A 20,414-nucleotide genomic window follows, 5' to 3' on the forward strand; every position below is an offset into this window, starting at 1 on the left:
TGTCACGTTTGGCAATGCTGTAAGTGTAGGAAATAACGTCAGGGTTTATTCCACCTATTATTTTCACTTTAATTTCAAATACTATTTACATTTTGTTGTTAATTAGGTAATTAATATCTAAGTAAACATTAATTAAAGCACATTATGTTATAGACCTATAGATTCGTGCTAATTATATTCAGTGGGTACTCCTTTGTCAAAAACAAAATGTTTCTTAATTTGCTTTCATTAACTGACCACTAGGGGGAGATATTTCCATTCCTTCCCTTGACCTTTCAAATTGACTTTGGAGTAAAACAGGTAAGAAAGCAAAATAAAACGAAATATATATAAAGTTTTATATATTTAATAATATTTAAAATATAGAGTTTTGTACAGCTTTTAAGACATACTTAAGATTTTTTCTCTATACCAGAAACCTTTAAAAATCATTATCTCATGTTTTTCATTTGAATATTGTTCTAGCTTTATATTTCAATACCTAAAAAATATAGCAAAATCTTCAAGCAAAAACTAAAAATAGTAATTAATATATTTATCTTATGTAGTTAAAATAACTGTCTAATATTAAAAAGCTATTGCCCATTCCATATGTTTTATTTTTAAAGTTTTCTGTCATAGTTTTCAAAGTGTGAACATATGTAGTTCTCAAAACTCCCTAATAGAATTAAAGCAACTTCTACATTTTCCTCTCTTTAAAACGCTTAAAAAACATAAATTTAAAACAGTGGAATCCAGAATTGTTCTTACTGTAGATATAATTCAGAATGTGTATGCCTTTGTTTCCTCACTACAAAATGAGGGCATTGGAAATCATCTCCAAAGTCCCTTGTGGGACTAATAATATTTTGTGTTACTAAATAACACCTCTCTCACCTTAAGTGTGCAAACTTCTAAATTCCTAGAGTTTTCTTCTTTTAATCCTAGCATTTTGTCATCACCATGATAATAATAGCTTTTCAGAGTGAACTTGGTAAAAACACCTATGGCAAAAGGGTCTAGACATGAAAGAATGTCTTGTTTAGACCACTATACTTTATTATTGCATTTAAATTAGTGAACTGGTAATTTATGCATGGCATGCATACTAATGCTATTAGATTATGTTATTAAAAAGACTGTTTCAGAAATACTTGGCAAACCAAATAGAGTTTATTTCATTCTACTTTAATAATAAAAGATGTGTTTAAAATTTATGTTTATAAACTTAATTTATAGGAACACAATTAAGCTCAAGTTATTTTGGTTTGTATATATGAAAACATTTCATCTTGTTTCTAAAGATAGATAACATCTATATGATAGTGGCTCTATTAATTGAAACTCATTAAACACATTTATTAAATCTATGTTCGCTTATCATCTGTTCTCCCCAAATCTATAAACTAAGATAAGACTCGCTCACCCACTACACAAAATTGTGTGAAATAAAAAAAAAAAAGTTGTTTTAAGCCATTAAATTTGCTCATTACGGAGCAAAACTATCTAATGTATATGAAATCCACAATGGCCAGGCTTTAAAAAAAATGTGTTGCAAAAAAAAAAAAAAATGTGTTGCGATTAATGCCATTATTTGTGTTAAAAAAAGAAAAAGAATTCCCAAGTCTCTTCCTTTTTTTTATGATTTAATACAATAAAATGTCATACATTTTACTGAAGTTATAAAGTGAGTGAGCAAATTATATTGTGTCTCCTACTCTGTCTTCACTTAATCGCAGAGTAGGCCCAAGTAGAGGTCGTTTGGGTCCTCTAATGTGACCTAAGTAATAAGTAGAATTCTGTTACAATTTTGTTTTACTGATACCATTTTTCTGACATTCATAATTTGTAGCGATAGATTGAGACCAAAAGCCATAGTTAATTACCACCTCTGCCAACAAACTCAAAATAGCAAAGCACCTAAATTTGGGCCTTCTGATGTGCAGACATTTTTTTTTAACTTTATTTACTTATTTATTTTAGAAAGGAGAGAGAGAGAGAGATAGGAGGGAGGAGCAGGAAGCATCAATTCCCATATGTGCCTTGACCAGGCAAGTTCAGGGTTTCGAACTAGCGACCTCAGCATTTCAGGTCGAGGCTTTATTCACTGCGCCACCACAGGTCAGGCTGATGTGCAGACATTTAATAATACCATTTTCTTTTTCTAATTGGAAGAAGGAAAAAAGAACTAACCCTTAATCAACGTAGACACATGAAAACATTGGATTTTTATATATTTTTGACATTCACAGTATACCAACAGTTCTAAATGACACTTTTTCAATATGTATTTCTCAAGTGTTATCTTGATATTTTTTCCTTATAGAACTTCAAGTTAACACGTTCAATACATTATTTTTATTATAATATATTGTAAAATGAGGTAATTTATTAATTCATTTTTTATTGCACTAGCTAAAATAACTTCCATGGAAAGGAATTTTAACATATTATCAATTCCTAATAAGAACTGACTTCTAAACTCACTAACTATTCATCCTTCTTGGGTGGTATCCCAAAACTACTAGCCAGCCAGATGACAAGATCCAAGATAGGAGTTGGGGAGAAACTAGGGGAGACTGTCTCTTGAGCGTTAGAGTGGGGCAACCTGGCAACAAATTAGCATTCTGACTGCTCTCAGGAGTGCTCCTTGGCAGTGGAGCAGGAAGGATGTGCTCCTTGGAAAGTGACTGTCTTCCTCCCAGGCAATGTATGTATGCTCTGCCGGACTCTCTGCGAGGGAACACACGAGCCCTGCGTCTTAACAATCTACTCTAGAAAATGAGACCAGATCTCTTTAATAGATAGACTCTAAGTTCACACACCAGAGACAAAACATAGCAGAAGTCGGATTTACTGCAGGACTTTGCACCAACGAAGGAAGGAAGACTGCTTCATCCACAAGAACTGTAAACCAAATTACAGAAAACATTTTCTCTTGAATTTTGCATTAATTTGTCTGGCTTATGGCCTGCTTCCCATGTCCCATAGCTCTCTACTTCCCAGGGGCTTGGCCTGGAGAGCAAGGCCCTCCCTTAGGGTTATTATGCTGGGCTTCCTGTCCCTCCACAACCAAACCCCAGCACTGAACTTGCTGCTCCCAGGGTAATGTATTCATCTGCAAGAATGTCCACATTCTGTACCTTTTAAAAGTAGGAGTGCAGATATTATTTACTTTTACGGTTCTCATTTTAATAAATTGCTTTAGAATTCAGTCCTATTATTATCACACTCAGAAATTAATCAGAGTTCTGATAAAACATCTGTTTTAAATAGGAAGTCCAGTAAACTTCCTCTGTTGACTTGGACTTGTATTTCTTCTTTTGGACTCAGCTCAGCTAATTAAAAATTCTTCTGTTAATCAGTTTGGTCATTTTTTTCAAGAAATTTTTCAACCAGATGATATAAATCCTCTTGTGGTTTCTCAACTACTTAATAGTTTGTTTGCTTTCTCCCAAACATTTCCCATCCCATCATCAGCCCAAATCATCCGCCTACCTCCCCAGGTTGCTGAAGTTTACCAATAATCAGTTATGATTACTTCTTTTCCAAGAAAGCTAATCCTTATCTCTCACATAGATCACTGTTTCTCAGATACAAGCAAATTAGAACTAGTTCTTTCACATATAACACTAATTATTTAAAAAAAAAAAACTAAACTAAACTAATAGATGAAAAAATAGGTAAATATTGAGCCAAGTACGCTCAGGTTCTACCTTTTTGGACAGAGATGCTGAATGCCTACATGATCTAAGTCTATGGCTGGTCACAGAATAGCATGGAAAATAACATCGTGTGTGAAAATGAAAAACGCCATTGTGCTTTGTAGATAAGGACAACAATATTCATCAAAGTATTGTTATTGTTATGAGAACTTTAACACATAATTTCTATGTAGATATTTCAATATCTCAAAGTCCTTTGACAATATTATTCTGGTCCAATGAGCGTGGTGTTTTAGTCTATGTGTGAATACATACTTTGCTCATTTGAAATAGTTTCATATGAAATAATGAATGATGTACTGGGAGAAACTGAATACCTGGTTTCATCATTAATAAGATGGTTAGACATCTTTAAGCCTTGGGGTTTTCCTTATTTTGTTTTCATCCTTAATAGTAGAGATAACTATCTTCTTGTTGACCTCTAAAGTCTGGTCCAGCTCTAACCAGCCCTTGACTTTAGCTCTATCCAGCCCTTACTTTGGAATTCTGTCTATGACACACTAGCACAAGTAGAGAGTCCAAAACTACTTTTACCAGTAAGCAATTAATAATTAGTTCTTAGAAAAAGTGTTATGGCAGAATCCTTTATAAGTTGCTTGCTAAACAATAGTGAAGCGTATTATATGATATTATGACTGTAAGGAAGAATGCCAAAATCATAAAAAATCATAGCTAAACCCTAAACCAAACCAAGGTAAGGTGATTTGCCAAAAGTTAGACAGCCGTCTCCTGGTCTCCTGCTTTTCAGTCCTACCTCAGGTATCTAGTCCATTGTTCAAGAATCCACTTTTGCATGACCTGGTGGTGGCGCAGTGGGTAGAGCGTCAGACTGGGATGCGGAAGGACCCAGGTTCGAGACACCGAGGTCGCCAGCTTGAGTGCGGGCTCATCTGGTTTGAGCGAGGCTCACCAGCTTGGACCCAAGGTCACTGGCTCCAGCAAGGGGTTGCTCAGCCTGCTGAAGGCCCGCAGTCAAGGCACATGTGAGAAAGCAATCAATGAACAACTAAGGTGTTGCAACGCGCAATGAAAAACTAATGATTGATGCTTCTCATCTCTCTCTCTGTTACTGTCTGTCTGTCCCTGTCTATCCCTCTCTCTGACTCACTCTCTGTCTCTGTAAAAAATAAATAAATAAATAAATAAAATTAAAAAAAAAAAATCCACTTTTTCTGACTGTTCACCTTTATATCTATTCTAAGTCTACATCTTGCTTATTGCTGGTGTTTGATTTTCTAAATGAGAGCTTCTCTGACCTATTTTAGAGGGTCCTTCATGAACCTAAACAGCATGATAAATCACCCCCAATTTTTTCTCTACTGAAGTGTCCTTCATGCTCCTCATTCACAATGTTTCTACTTCACAGTAACCTCCCCGGCCCCCTTAGTTCTCCATATGTATGATGGCTTCAGAGGGAAAAACTCCCAGATTTGGCTCCCTGGCTGTTTTGCATCCTTTACTTGCCATGGTGCCCCTGGAGGGAAATAGAAGTAATTTACACTATCCAGAAAGGCAGAGCCTGGATTTCCTCTAATCCCACTCTTTTACCTCCATGTTCTCACGCATGGTGTGTCAACACCTTCCACATCTTTCTCACGGGCTGGCATTGCAGACAAAGGGAAGGAACAAGAACACCTTTCTTCCCCAAGTTTCAGCCATCCTGCAACTGCTTATTTTCTTTGTCTACAGCAAGTGCCAAGTTTTTACAGCAATGGACAGGCTTTAAACTCCAGGACAGAATCGAAAATTATGGTCTGTCTTTCTAGCAGAGACAATGCTTTTAAAAGTGATTTGGAACACAAAAGTACACAACCACCAGAAGGAAAGGTAGGAGATAGGGCGATCGAGGTAGAAGGAATACCTTGATCAAATCAAGAGAAGGTGCCATTCTGTGTGCCTGGGCAGCAGGATGCCAAGACTGGGGAGGAAAAGAGCCAGAACACAGAGAGCCTTGAGTGCCATACCAAGGAACTGGCATTGTATTCTACAGGTAATGATGACTCTTTGGAGGGTTTTCAAGTAGAGGAGTGATATGATCGACTTGTGCTTTGGAAAAGAGAATAAATAAGGAATGAGAGAAATTTCTGGCTGGAGATTATAAAATCAGTTGGGGGGGGTATCAGAGTAATCCAGATAAGAAGTAATTAAAACTGCAACTAAGGCAGTGGTGGGAGAAATGGAGATGTGGGCTCAGCAGCTTGAATGTTAGGGGGTTTGACTGAGAGAGTCGTTGAATGAGTTTACTTGATGGGTGAGGTAGAAGCGGGAGCCTAAAATGGCTACCACATTGCTAGACTTTGTGATTGAGTGGATCAGGAAACCCCTGCGGAGGTGGAGAATAACAAGAAGGGAAGACTTGGAAGAGGGATAAAGAAAGTGTTGAGAATGCTTTGAGACAAGTTGAGTTAGAAACAGTGGTTTGGTAGTTATCAGTATATAGGTGATAACTGAAGTCATGGTAGTACCTAAAATAACAAGAACTAGTGCAGGAAAATCGCTTTTGATGGAGAAGAGGGGAACAACAATCCTTACAATGTATGCATAAAACAAGGACCCATCAAGAGAGATCAAGGCAGAGCAGTCAGAGAGGTCAAAGAAAAACCAAAGGAGATTAGATATCTTCATCACAGAGAGAGGGGAGCATAATTTCACACTCCGTTTCACCCTTACCAAAGTTTTCTGAAAAACCAACCTAAGAAGTTCTGGACCCAGGGAAATAATAGGCAGCACAGACTGAATACAGGGAAGTGAAGAAGTTGACATGTTGGACTATGAGATTCTCTATCTCACCTCCCATGATCTATTCCCAGAATGCAGGGAGCTTGCCCCAGGGAGGTTACTGAAAAGAGTTGTCTCTGTAGAAACCACTGAAAGATATACTTCAAAAAATAGGTAGACAGACAGATAGATGATAGCTTAGATAGATGATAGAGGTAAGAAACCCAGCAAACAGAGGATTTAACAGGCAAAAGGCCAGCAGCAGGTTTAGAGGACAAGTAGTCTAGACCAAGTAGGGGAGCAGAGGGCTGAACTGGGAAAGCCTCCAGGGAAAATATAACGCTGATGTGTTTCAGGGTTTGGTAGGTGTTTGGCCCATATATTGGAGTATCTGGAAAAAATAAAGGTAGATCTATAAAAAACCAAGCAGAATTATTAACAAGACAGGTAATAGCAAATATTGGAGAGGCTGTGGAGAAAAAGGAACCCTCATACACTATTGGTGGGAATGTAAAGTAGTACAACCATTATGGAAGAAAGTATGGTGGTTCCTCAAAAAACTGAAAATAGAACTACCTTATGACCCAGCAATCCCTCTACTGGGTATATACCCCCAAAACTCAGAAACATTGATACGCAAAGACACATGCAGCCCCATGTTCATTGCAGCATTGTTCACAGTGGCCAGGACATGTAAACAACCAAAAAGCCCGTCAATAGATGACTGGATAAAGAAGATGTGGCACATATACACTATGGAATACTATTCAGCCATAAGAAATGATGACATCGGATCATTTACAGCAAAATGGTGGGATCTTGATAACATGATACGAAGCGAAATAAGTAAATCAGAAAAAACCAGGAACTGCATTATTCCATACATAGGTGGGACATAAAAGTGAAACTAAGAGACATTGATAAGAGTGTGGTGGTTATGGGGGGAAGGGGGAAAGGGAGAGGGAAAGGCGGAGGGGGAGGGGCACAAAGAAAACTAGATAGAAGGTGACAGAGGACAATCTGACTTTGGGTAATGAGTATGCAACATAATTGAATGACAAGATAACCTGGACTTGTTATCTTTGAATATATGTATCCTGATTTATTGATGTCGCCCCATTAAAAAAATAAAATTATTTAAAATAAAAAAATAAAAAAGCCAAGCAGATGAAAAATTAAAGCAATTATTCATTTGAAAGGGAAAAGTGATAAGAAGAAGGAAACAATTATAGTATACTACTTGACTCAGCAGGAAACAATATTTAAATTTACACTGGAAACACATTAATATATAAATATATAAATGCTGACTGCTGATTTATCAAAAAGAAAAATGTAATATATGATATAATCATATTGGGAAGATGGGAAAAAGGGAGAGATGGTACATGTGAGAGGACCGAATCCTCAACTGTCAAGACAGGACTCGGAAGACAAAAATAATATCTAAAATAGATGAATAAAAAGAGTATAAAAATATTATTTAGAGCTGAGGTCACTGGTTCAAAACCTCAGGTTTGCCTGGTCAAGACACATATGGGAGTTGATGCTTTTTATTCCTCCCCTCCCCTCTTCTCTCTCTCTCTCTATCTCTATCACTCTCTTTCTCTCTTTCTCAAATAAATAAATAATATACATATATATTATTTAGAAATATAGAGATAAACCAAAAGAAACAGTTAAGAGTTAAAAATGATTTTCTCTCCAAGGAGCAAAACTGAGGGAAAGAAGAATGAGGAGCCCTGGCTGGTTGGCTCAGTGGTAGAGCATCGGCCTGGTGTGTAGAAGTCTCAGGTTTGATTCCTGGCCAGGGCACACAGGAGAAGCGCCAATCTGCTTCTCCACCCTTCCCCCTCTCCTTCCTCTCTGTCTCTCTCTTCCCCTACCACAGCCAAGGCTCCATTGGAGCAAAGTTGGCCTGGACGCTGAGGATGGCTCCATGGCCTCCACCTCAGGTGCTAGAATGGCTCTGGTTGCAATGGAGCTATGCCCCAGATGGGCAGAGCATCGTCCCCTGGTGGGCATGCCAGGTAGATCCTGGTCAGGCGCATGTGGGAGTCTGTCTCTTGGCCTCCCGCTTCTCACTTCAGAAGAAAAAAAAAAAGGAAGAGTAAGGTAAGGAATTGATGTTTTCATTGTCTTTTAGTACAGGCTGATATTTATTTTTTTTTTTTATGGTTTTTTTTAGAGAGACGAGACAGGAAGAGAGAGAGATGAGGAGCATCAACTCATAGTTACAGTACTTTAGTTATTCATTGATTGCTTCTTATACGTACCTTGACCAGGGGCCTCCAGCCAAGCCAGTGACCTCTTGCTCAAGCCAGCAACCATGGAGTTATGTCTATGATCTTACCTCTTGCTCAAGCCAGCAATCATGGGGTTATGTCTATGATCAGCGACCCCACACTCATGATAGATGAGCCCACAATCAAGCCAGATGAGCCTGTGCTCAAGCCAGTGACTTCAGGGTTTAGAACCTGGGACATCAGTGTCTCAGGTCAATGCTCTATCCACTGCACCACCACCAGTCAAACATACTGGTTGATATTTTAACTATGTATAAAAATTAGTTTAACAAGAATAAGAAGTAATTAAAGAATAAATGGAGCCTGATCAGTGATGACACAGTGGATAAAGTGTCAACTCATAAAGCTAAGGTTGCTGGTTCAAAACTGCAAAGTTACTGGCTCTGAATATGGGCTTATCAGTGTGGGCTCTCTGGCTTGAGCATGGGGCATCATCTACACCAGTGGCTCTCAACCTGTGGGTCACAACCCCGGCGGGGGTCGAACGACCAAAACACAGGGGTCTCCTAAAACCATCGGAAATACATATTTTATTTAAAAATGTATTGTATAATAAATATGTACTTTCCAATGGCTTTAGGTGACCCCTGTGTTTTGGTCGTTCGACCCCCGCTGGGGTCACGACCCACAGGTTGAGAACCGCTGATCTACACAATCCCAAAGCTTGCCAAGTTGAGCCCAGAGGTCGCTGGCATGAAAAGCCCAAGGTCACTGGCTTGAGCAAGGAGACACTGGCTTGGTCCTTGTCAAGGCACATATGAGAAGCAATCAACATACAACTAGAGTGAAAGCAACTATGAGTTGATGTTTTTCACACTCTCCGCCCTTCCTTTTCCCTTCTATCTATCTAAGAAGAAAAGAAAAGAATAAATGGAAAGTATGGAAGTGAAGACATAAATGTTTTGAGTGTTCTGTCAATCACTTAAATTGGCAGGAGGGAGACAGGCAGTAGCTACAGAGAACTGCACAGCTGAAGAAAGAATTGTTCTAAAATGGAAGAGGCCAGAGCATATTTTTATCCTGTGTGGAGGTAACAAGTGAAAAGGAGAAGTCGAAAGAGCAGAGATTGGTGAGAAACCAGTAAGGAGATCCTGAAGAAGAGGGTAGAGGAAACACCAAACTATCTGGATTGGAGAAGTTTTGGAATCATACATTCTTGTTTACTGGGAAACCTTCTCTGTGCCCATCTTGTTACCTCTTCCTTTCTCTCTCGGCCCTCTGCCCTCCCACATAAATGTGCTCTTCCTATCTAATATCCTGGGGTTTTTTAATCAGGAAAGTCTCACTGTTTCCCCAGTACTCTGAAGCTATGAGGGAATGAGAAATTCAAATCTCTGTACATTTTTCATTCTTGGACATGGCTTCATTTCCCTGAAATTATACTCTTGCCACACAACATATCGACGCTATTTCTTTACTCTCTTCTTGAAGATATTCAAGTAAGAGATCCGGTAATACCATACCTTTAATGAAGACACTAAAATCTCTAGAGAGCCCAACTGTCACCCATTAGCTTGTGCTCACTGAAAATCTGATAAAAATGCCAGTAGCAGCTGAATGACTCTATTTAAGTCATCTTCAAGCAATGATAAATATCCTTAGGGCCATGTCCCAAAATGTTTCTGGTATCATGCATTGCTAAATGGCTACCATCAGAGTGTGCTGAAATGGTCAGCATAGGAAAGTTATTCTCAGGATGGGAAGATACGAGATCTTCTCTGTAGCTGGGCAGATGGTGCCCTGCACGTCCTCTGGGGGTGCCATCACATTTAAATCTATGGAAATGGCACCCCCACCCGACCCCTTTGCTACCCAGTGTGGATCCTAAGCAGCAGCTCTACACAGCAGCCCTGGTGAGAACCTTTTTCTTTTACTACACAATGCTATGTTCCAGGACAGGGAAAAGACTAACCCTTTAATCCCATTCACTCTTATAAAAGCACATTAAGCTGCATCTTAAAAATGTTACACTCACAAATGGAAGCTGGAGTTGGAGTGCGTTTAATCCTCCACCTCCTATCCCTAGTGGATTTCATTTCTAATATGTGGTTTAGAACAAAGCTATCCAATAAATGTAGAGTTGGTTCTAAAATTACAAAGAAAAACTGCCATGGCAGTTGTTCTTTATCATTTCTGAAAAGTGAATATGTGTTGCTCTGCCAAATTTTCTTAGTAGCTGTACTTTGTAGGTGGCTCTGTTCCAAGGTCCAGATGTATAAACATCCTGTACATGCACTGCAAAGCCTTTCTGAACACTCTCCCTGCGGGCAGTCTGAACTTCCGGGCAGAAATGGTGTAAGCATGGGGTGAATAGGTAAAAAACAAAAACAGCAACAGTGACAATAAGACTATGATCAAAGTCACGGAAAAATGGCAGGTAAAGTAAAAAAGAACGCAGAGTTTCATACTTCTGACCCCTTTATCTGCTCAAATACAGTCTGTTATGGTACAGTAACACTAAGTACCCTAAATGCCAAAGAATGTTCTTGTTTTTTAAAATAATTGTTTCCACTTTACAAAAGGGAGGAAATTCCCTTTTAAAAATATACAAGTCAGTATTCGAAAAGGAAAGCTCTCTTGTTTAAACTTGTTTAAAGTCATATTTCATAAAATTTTCATTCTTAATCTTTCTCTTCTTCTATCTTGAAATCCCATTATTATGGCATGTCTATCATGGATATGCAACATTTTAAAATATATATGCTGAGAACTGAGGAGCCATAGGCAACGGAGATCTGATCAAAGTGAATGGGAACACTATGAGGCATCTATAATGTGTAATTCAAGTCCAAGATCTGAAAGGGATAGAAAATCTGGTGTGTAAAGAACTTGAAGACGAGTCTATCATGAAGTGTGAGAAATCATGGGCTAAAAACTAACTAACCATATATATATATTTTATATATATATAAATACATATATATATTTTAATATTTTTTCTTAAATATCAAGTGCAGAGACTATCCAGATAATTTTGGAACACTCACAATTCAAAAGTGGAAAAATAACCTATAATTCTGTAGTTATTGTAAACTTCACCCCATTGACTCAAAAATCTTTAAAAAGGTGCTGCTACATAAGATCACATATGCTATGCTACAGGTTATTAGCCTTGAGCTCATATGTGGTTATTTGACTAGGAAGCAGTGTCCACTTTCACATGATTAGTCTCCTCAGAAAAACACCTGGCATTTTGCACTCACACACTGTTCCATGCTGATTAAAACATGCTTAGAATTAATGAAAATGACACACACACAAGTAAAACTGACAGTAATAATAATTCACTTCTCTATAGCACACACACACACATGAAATCATGAACTGGTTTTGTATTTGCAAGTAAAGTTCACAGTTAACTGAGGAAAATATTTCAATTCAATTAAGCTATGCATGATGTCATTTTTTTTCTTGGCATGAACGTATCAGAATTCACTTTCTGCTATTTTCTATCCATTACAACCTCTGTTGAACTATAAGGGGCCAATTGGCAGCTCTATTCAAACCGTTCCATGATTTAAATTAATTGCACACTTTCATAGAGCATGAGTCTCACATTAATTCTAAAATCATTATTTATTAAATTCTGGGAATGTTTTGGAGATGCCCAAAACATCTACAATACACACACACACACACACACACACACACAAATAAGTAAAACTCTCTTTTAGGATTCCATATTTCATTTCCATTTTATTTCACATTTAAATTATTTCCTGAAATTATCTCAGAGGCTTTTGCTTTTGCAAAACTTGAGAAGTCCAGGCCCTGTGATAGCTAGATGTTTCTTCCAGTACATGAAGCAAATTTGGGATTTAGTAGAAGCAACTGACCATTGTTAGACTACTTCCTATTTCATACTAGAATTGTTGAAAAATCAATTCTTGTAAAACAAGTCCTATTAAATTTGATTCACAATCAGGAAATACGGGAGCCCAGTTTGGAGAGAATGATATCCGGCTCCCATATCTCACTGACAAACTAAGATTCAGATGGGTTCTCTGATGGATCCATTTTCTGGAAGCAAAACTGGGACTACACACCAGGCCCTGCCTCAGGCCTGGCTTCCTCGACCGAGTGCATGGCAAACAGTAGTTTTGCAGGTTAGTTCTGTTCCCCAGCATCAAAACAAGTGTACAAAATAGGAAAGACACATTGCTATTAGTAGATTATTTTATAAACAAGGTATTTAAAACTTAAATTAGTACATGTAAAGAGTTGGCACGAACAGACGAAGGTTTGTTTTCACGGCAGCGGTAGCATCTGCACAACATACCCCCTCAGCCACTGCCCTCAGCCCTTCCCCCCTCCAAGAGAGGTAGTGCTGCCGGCTGCAGATGTCTTCAGCTCTATTTTCATAGACTGAGTCTCAGCTCGAGGCTCGAATTTGGTCAGATTTCCTGCTCCTGGGGCTGCCACTACTGGCTTTCCTGCTTTCATACCTTTTGACATAGGAATGCGGGTGGGTGCAGGCCGCTGGGATGACCCATCTTGTCCTGACTGTAAGAGAGAAAATACAGAAACACAGGGAGATAGTGGTGAGTTTCCCACTGGATATGCCATCAATCTGAACGTTAGCAAGGCTCTTGCCACAGGTGAGCCCTCCCCAGGTAAAATCATTAGAAAATTGGAGTCAGAATCTAACCCACTCTGACTGCCTCCCTTTCTCTTCTCCTGAAACACCTATGCCAAATGTCCTTCCCTTCTCAAGCTCCTACCCTTACTGAAGATGGCCTTGCCTCCTATTTCACAGGGAAAATACAGGCCACCTGGCATAAACTCAGGCAATATTGTTCCTACGCCCCCCCCCCATTATCTCCACTTTATTTAGCTAGCTAGCTCTCGACTTTTACCTCCTAATGCAGGGGTCGGGAACCTTTTTGGCTGAAAGAGCCATGAACGCCACATATTTTAAAATATAATTCCGTGAGAGCCATATAACGACTGTGTACATTACGCATTATCCAATAAAAATTTGGTGTTGTCCCAGAGGACAGCTGTGATTGGCTCTAGCCACCCGCAACCATGAACATGAGCAGTAGGAAATGAATGGATTGTAATACATGAGAATGTTTTCTATTTTTGACATTTTTTTTTTATTAAAGATTTGTCTGTGAGCCAGATGCAGCCATCCAAAGAGCCACATCTGGCTCGCGAGCCATAGGTTCCGGACCCCTGTCCTAAGGACTCAGACTCTTCTTATTTTTTACTGTCATTGACAACCACACCATCCTTCTTGAAGTGCTCCAGAAACTTTCTTGCTATAATTTTTTACTTGAGTCTCACCCATCCCATCCTGTCCCTGACAACTGCTTTTGAATCTCTTGTTAGCTTGGCTCCTTGTTCTAGCTTGCCTGCCTGCTAACTGTGGGCATCACCTACTCCATTCTCAGCCCTCTTTCAATTTTTGTGGCTTTCATGCTGAGGAACACCTCAGTTATCACCTCATGTATTGAAGAGTTCCAGACCTCAAGCCTTCAATGCCCTCCTTAAATACAGATCAATGTTTCCAACTACTTCCTAAACATGTCCAGTGTCCCTCAGGCCTCTCAGATATAACACGCCCCAAACATAACTTACCTTCTCTTGCAACATTAGTCCCCCAATGTTTCACATCCTATACACCCATACACCAAGGCCAGAGCCTCAGAGCTGCCCTCCATACTCAATTTGTCATGAAATTTTCAATTCTGTCTTCAATCTATCTCTGCCCTCACTTTCACTACTATAGTCCAAGCCTACACTATCGCCTAAAGCAGGGGTCTCAAACTCAACTCAGTATGTGGGCCGCAGAGCAAGATCACAGCCGTTTGGCGGGCCACACTAGGTCTACAAAAGGCAACTGTTACGCAACACTTTTCTCACTGCAGTTGAAAACAAAAAAAAAAATCAGTACAACAAGCACAATCGTACATGCAGTTTACTCAGTGTCACAAAACGACCAGAAACTGTAGTTCGCATCACAACTGCTGTTAACTAAGCTAATATCTAGCTAGGATGCTAGAGAAATGAAAAATACAAGTAGGCCCCTAGGCTTACTTAATTTTATCCAAAATATTTTGAACTTCGTGGATTAGTCTGCGGGCCACACAAAATTGTTTGGCGGGCCGCATGCGGCCCGCGGGCCGCGAGTTTGAGACCCCTGGCCTAGAGAATTGCAAAGGTATCTCTGTCCTCAGCTTCTGTCTCCTCCAGTTTATCCTTTACACTGTTCTCTAGACATCTTTCTAAAATATAAATAATATAATGTTTTTATAGCATCCTTACCCTTTCAACACCCTTTGTCTTGTCTGTTCTGTGAGAGTAAATCCCAATTTCATAATAAGACATGCAACTCTCCTCAATATCTGCCCCGAGGTTGCCTCTCTGTTTTCTGCTCTTGCATTCTGTCCCCACGCCCAACTGCTGCAGCACAGTGGGACTGCTCACCCTTCCCCAAACGTGCCAGGCTCCTCCACAGCACCGTACCTTTGCACACACTCTCTACATATTCCTTCTCTTTTCCTTCTTGAACATCTCTCCTTATCTGTGAAAACGTCTTCCTCTTTGAAGTCTTCTCTGGTGGTTCCTTTGTATATATTTCTACCATAGCACTATTAGGTAGCTTCTAATCCTGACTCTCCCACTACACTGAGAACTTCTAAAGGTTATCTTTGCAGTCAGCACCTAATCCAGCAGCTAAAGTGTAGGTAATACTCAGTAAATTCAATACTTTAATGAACAAATGGATAAACTAGCCTATCTGCTTTTTAAGAGGGGTGTCCCAAACTTTTTGTTGTTCTTAATTTAATAAGATCGGATATACCTGAAGTAGGTGGATCATTATTCAAGCCTTGGGACTCTTGGCTGTTTTGAAACCTTGTTTGTGTATGGGGTTGAATCAGTAGTCACAAATGTTGCTATAGAAGGTAAAACTATCTTGATCTGACTCTTAAATGGAAAGAAGTTGTTCCAGCAGAGAAACCTGCTCTCAGTTACAACAATTGGCACCTCCACTGTCTTTTTATAAAAATTCAAGCTATACTTTGTGTTGCCTAGAAAGCAATATTGAACCATTTGAGAAAAGTGAGCGATTCTGAGTGCTATTTGGCTCCTATAGAGTCAACAGTGAAAAGCTTTACTGGCAAAGCAATTACTAATTCACATTTTCAAGTCTGTCTTGAGTCTATGTTTGTATACAGAGAATTAAAAGTAAATTATATTGAAGATATGGGAAAATAAGCCACAGTTTCTATACTTACATAAAAAGCAATACTTATAAAATAAGCTTTCTTAAGAGTTTCCAATATATGTTGCAGAATTTGTTCAGAGTTAGGAGTTATATTTTCTAGTCTGTTTGTTTAAATTAATATCTAGGTAGTAATGATCTTCCATAATTTTATTTATCAGTCTATCCCCAATAAATGAAGAAAATCACTAGAAGTATTTTCTTTTAATTTTTTTTTTTTTTTTTTAGAGAGAGACAGAGAGACAGGAAGGGAGAGGGATGAGAAGCATCGACTTATAATTGTGTAACTTTAGTTGTTCATTGATTGCTTTTCATACGTGCCTTGACCAAATGGCTCCAGCCAAGTCAGTGAGCCCTTGTTCAAGTCAGCTACCTTAGGCTTCAAGTCAACAGCCTTTGAGCTCAAGCCAGCAACAGGATTTCGAACCTGGGACTTCAGTGTCCCAGATCATCTTCTATCCACTGGGCCACCACCTGATCAGGTTAGAAGCATTTTGAAAAATAGAATTTATTTTTAAGTTTTGGCTTTTATACCTCAAGCACACTTTTTTATTATCATTTATTTAGTCTTCCAGCTGGTTATTAAATAATATTTATCAAGTACCTGATCTCTGCAAGATACTATTAATAAAATATAGTGTCCAGGCATATAAATTCACTTCTTTTTTTATTAGAAATTTTTTAATATTAAAATCTTTTCATCTCTCCTGACTAGTGGTGGCACAGTAGATACAGCATCTACCTGGGATTCTGAGGCCCCAGGTTCAAAACCCGAGGTCGCCAGCTTGGGTGCAGGCTCACTGGCTTGAGTATGAGGTCACTGGCTTGAGCGTAGGATCATTGTCATGATCCCATGGTTACTGGCTTGAAGCCTAAGGTCACTGGCTTGAGTCCAAGGTAGCTGGCTCGAGCAAGGGGTCACTGGCTTGGCTGGAGCCTCTAGGTCAAGGCATATATAAAAAGCAGTCAAAAAACAATTAAAGTGCCACAAATATCTATAAGTTGATGCTTCTCATCTCTCTCCCTTCTCATCTGTTTGTCTGTCTCTATCTCTACTAAAAAAAATAAATAAATAAATAAAAATCTTTTAACCTCATTTTCTTAATAAAATATTAGTATGGTCATACATGATCATATACTAAATATTTTAGATTATAAAAATATAACTCAGGAACAGCCAATTTTTTCTGCATATTGACCATTTCTCCCCAGTCTTCATTTTGAGAAGATTTTAAACATAAAAATCAAATTTTAAACATCATCATCATATGCTGACATTACCAAGAGGCTATCTTTGCAAGGTATTTTTGGGGGTCTCCATAATTTACATGAAAACATTTTTCCTCAAAATTAGCTCAATTCATTAAAATATTGGGCCACTTTTTATTTTCATGTATTGACGTAGGTAGTTTTCTAGAAAACATCTACTAGTAGCTTCAGGTAGAGCAGGTAGCATTTGCTTTCGTTTTATCTTGGGCGTTGAGTTATTCTCCCTCCTTAGTTGTTCCCCACTCCCTCAGCCTGCACTTTGGAACCTCTCCTACTCACCACTGACTGGGTTCCTCGAGTGGATGAGGTTGTGACTGGCGTTATGGTGATAGTGCTTGTCACTTTGTTTGCACTAGGTCGTGAGGAGAGATGGTTCCTGGGAGAGCGAAGGACAGTGCCAGTGGAAACCTCCTTTTCAGCTGTCACGTTGACAGGTCGAACAGTGATAACTGGACTTGCTCCTTCTGCTGAAGCCCCAGGGGATCGTTTAAACTGAGAACCTAAATGAATGTGAATCTTATTGTCTTCCGTGGTTATGATATTGGCATTGGAGTTGTACTTCCGTACTGGAGTTGGAACAGTCTGTTTTTCTGGGGTGACTTTGAGGACAGTCCTTCCCATGGGCATGTCCTGGGCATCGGGAGAGACTGCAATCTCAGCCGGGGCAGCTGATGTGGATACTGTCATTATCTGAATGGGAGATGTGGGCCTGTCCGCAAAGGCACCTCTTCCGCCGTCTGGGGTTTTCTCTCTGGAATATGTGGTAATTGTGACTGGGGACATGGCTCGTTCTGTGCCGAGAGTATTATCTCCACTTTTTGGTTTTTGAGACTTAACATTTGGTGATGGAATAATGGTTATCCTTGGTTTCTGATTCCCTAATGTAGGAATGACGGTGGTACTAGAAAAAAATTCTTCAGATGTCGGGCTTGTTATCTCCAAAGTCGCAGTACTGTTCTCATGGTCTGGTGTCACTCGAATATGCAGGGGCTGGCCCTGCTTTGGGGAAAGAACCAGCTCTCCTGGGTGCCCTGGACTGGAGTTTGTTCGAGGCCCTTTCTCTTGAGTGATTGAGGGTCCATTTTCCCTTTTTCTCATCCAGGGAATCCAAGACTTTCTCATAGTGAGCTCATTTGCTGCTGGAGGGTACCTGTCTAGAACAGAGGATCGTTCCATAGGTTTTTTCAATCCCACCTGTCGGAGATTACTCATGATATGATTTTCTTCTTGAAAGGATTTCCGAATAAACACTGCCGGTGTTTCTTCCTCTGCTGCTTCACTGCTAACAGCATCCGTTTGTACCCCAGTCGAGGTCACAGGAATATCTACCATTCTTCTTCCATTCATACTGGGTCTGAGAGCTCGGCTGTAACGTTTAGAAAGCTCCAACTCTTTGGTCAGATTGAGGACCTCCTGTCCCATGTTTTTGTTCTTATTTTCTTCTTCCATAAATCTTTGTTGAAGGACAGAATAATCCACTTGGAGCTGAGAAAGCTGATCTTCTTTGTTCATTAATTCATGAATCTTCTCTTTAAGAGCTTGTACTTCGGCTTTTAAGTCTCTGCTTTTAGCCTCTTCCAACCGAAATCTGTGTCTCAGCTCAGCTTCCTGGCTCACAGCCTCACCTTTCTCTATTGCTTTGTTCTTGGCAATCTGATGTTTTATCTCCTCCAGTTGCTGAGAGAGGAAATTAGCCTTATCCTGCTCCGTTCTGAATTTCTGCTCCAGCTGATCATACTCATCCTCCGTCTTCATCAAATCCCCTTCAACCACCTCCAGCTGTTGAAGACGTTTCTTCAGTCTCTCAATTTCAAGTGTTAGTTCCTTAATCTTGTTGTCTTCTGGGCAGGTGAGTTCAGGTCCTTTTCGAGATCTTCCTCTTGTTATTTCTCTTTCTACTTCCTCTATGCCATCAATTCTCTTCTTTAATAAGTCAACGCTGCAGCTTAATTCACATGATTTTTCTTCTTCACTTCTCAGTTTGCCTATTAACTCGTCTCTTTCTTTTGTCAAATTGTATACTTTTTCCTCCATTTCAGACTTCAGTTTTAAAAGCTTCTTACTCTCTTCAATTAGTTTTTCAGTTACATCCATAACCTTTCCTTGTTCCACCTTAAAATTTTTATTGAGTCCATCCACTTTTCTCTCTTCTTGCTTTATTTTTTCCATCATATTTTTCCTTTCATCAACCAGCATCACAGTAAATGACTTCAACTTTGTAAGATCATCTTTTAGGCTTAATTCAGCTTTTTCCAATCTACTTTCAGAACATTCTAGTTCTTTCACTCGAGTCTTGACCACCTCTAATTCATTTAGCAGATCTTTGGTTAAGTTCTTTTCTTTCTCCAGATTTAGATGTAGCTGAGTGCATTCAGATTTACTCTTGCTAAATGCTTCTTCCAATTTCTCCAGTTCAGACATTCTCTTCTGTAACTTTTCAACTTCAAGTTTGAGCTCCCGACCATGATGTTCTTCCTCTTGCAACTTCTTCTTCAGTTCCCTGCACTGGGACTCAGTCTTAGTGATCTCCTCATCTTTGCCCTCCATTTCAAGCACGCGCTTCCGGAGATTTTCCACTTCCGCCATGAGGCTGGAGTTGCCACATTCCCCTTTGGCAATTTTATCTCGTAATTCCTGAAGTTCTTCCTCTGCCTTCTGAAGATTTTTGTTGGTCTCTTCTAGCTCCTCGATTCTTTGAGTTAAGCCAACAAGCTTGAGTCTAAGTTGCCTGTTGTGAGACTCTTGATTAGCCAATTTGGCATTCATCTCTTCATGCTCTTGGGAAAACCTTGAAGCCTTCTGTTCAAAATCCACTTCTAACTTAAGCAACTTCTGCCTGTCTTCTTTGGATTTGGAAGTAATGGCTTTGAGCTTTTCTTCTTCTTCCCTCAGTTTCTGAGTAAGATCCTGTACTTTCTGGCTTTGCAACCCAAGTTGCTCAATATGCATTTGTCTTTCATCTACCAGCATGAGTGCAAAAGACTTCAGTTTCACAAGTTCATCTCTTAGTTTATTGAGTCGCTTAGCATTTTCCTTTTCTTTGCGGGCTTGGTATGCCTTTTCTTGCTCAAGGAGCTTTTTCAATCTATAAAATAAAATACATTAAAATATTAGGTTGTGTAATAGTAATGACTATTTATACAGTGCTTTCTGGATTCTAGGCACTAGAACTTATTTTATCTTTGT

The 20,414-nt window shown here is 39.3% G+C and overlaps 1 protein-coding gene across 8 annotated transcripts in view; it reads right to left on the reverse strand.

Annotated features, from left to right (window-relative positions):
- FILIP1 (filamin A interacting protein 1) overlaps positions 1-20,414 on the reverse strand; it is a 242,178-nt gene that overhangs the window by 5,170 nt on the left and 216,594 nt on the right. For 6 of the 8 annotated variants that reach the window (XM_066253815.1, XM_066253823.1, XM_066253799.1 and 3 more), the window contains 2 exons: positions 17,508-20,313; positions 13,008-13,231 (listed from right to left, as the gene is read on the reverse strand). In XM_066253815.1, the coding sequence (XP_066109912.1) occupies positions 13,025-13,231; positions 17,508-20,313 (3,013 nt within the window). In that variant the 3' untranslated portion in view covers positions 13,008-13,024. Of the gene's footprint in view, positions 1-12,411; positions 13,232-17,507; positions 20,314-20,414 lie in introns of those variants that run through there. The other 2 variants (XM_066253842.1, XM_066253808.1) reach the window with 2 other exon arrangements.

The sequence above is a fragment of the Saccopteryx bilineata genome, chromosome 1, assembly GCF_036850765.1.
Source record: "Saccopteryx bilineata isolate mSacBil1 chromosome 1, mSacBil1_pri_phased_curated, whole genome shotgun sequence".
NCBI lineage: Eukaryota > Metazoa > Chordata > Mammalia > Chiroptera > Emballonuridae > Saccopteryx > Saccopteryx bilineata.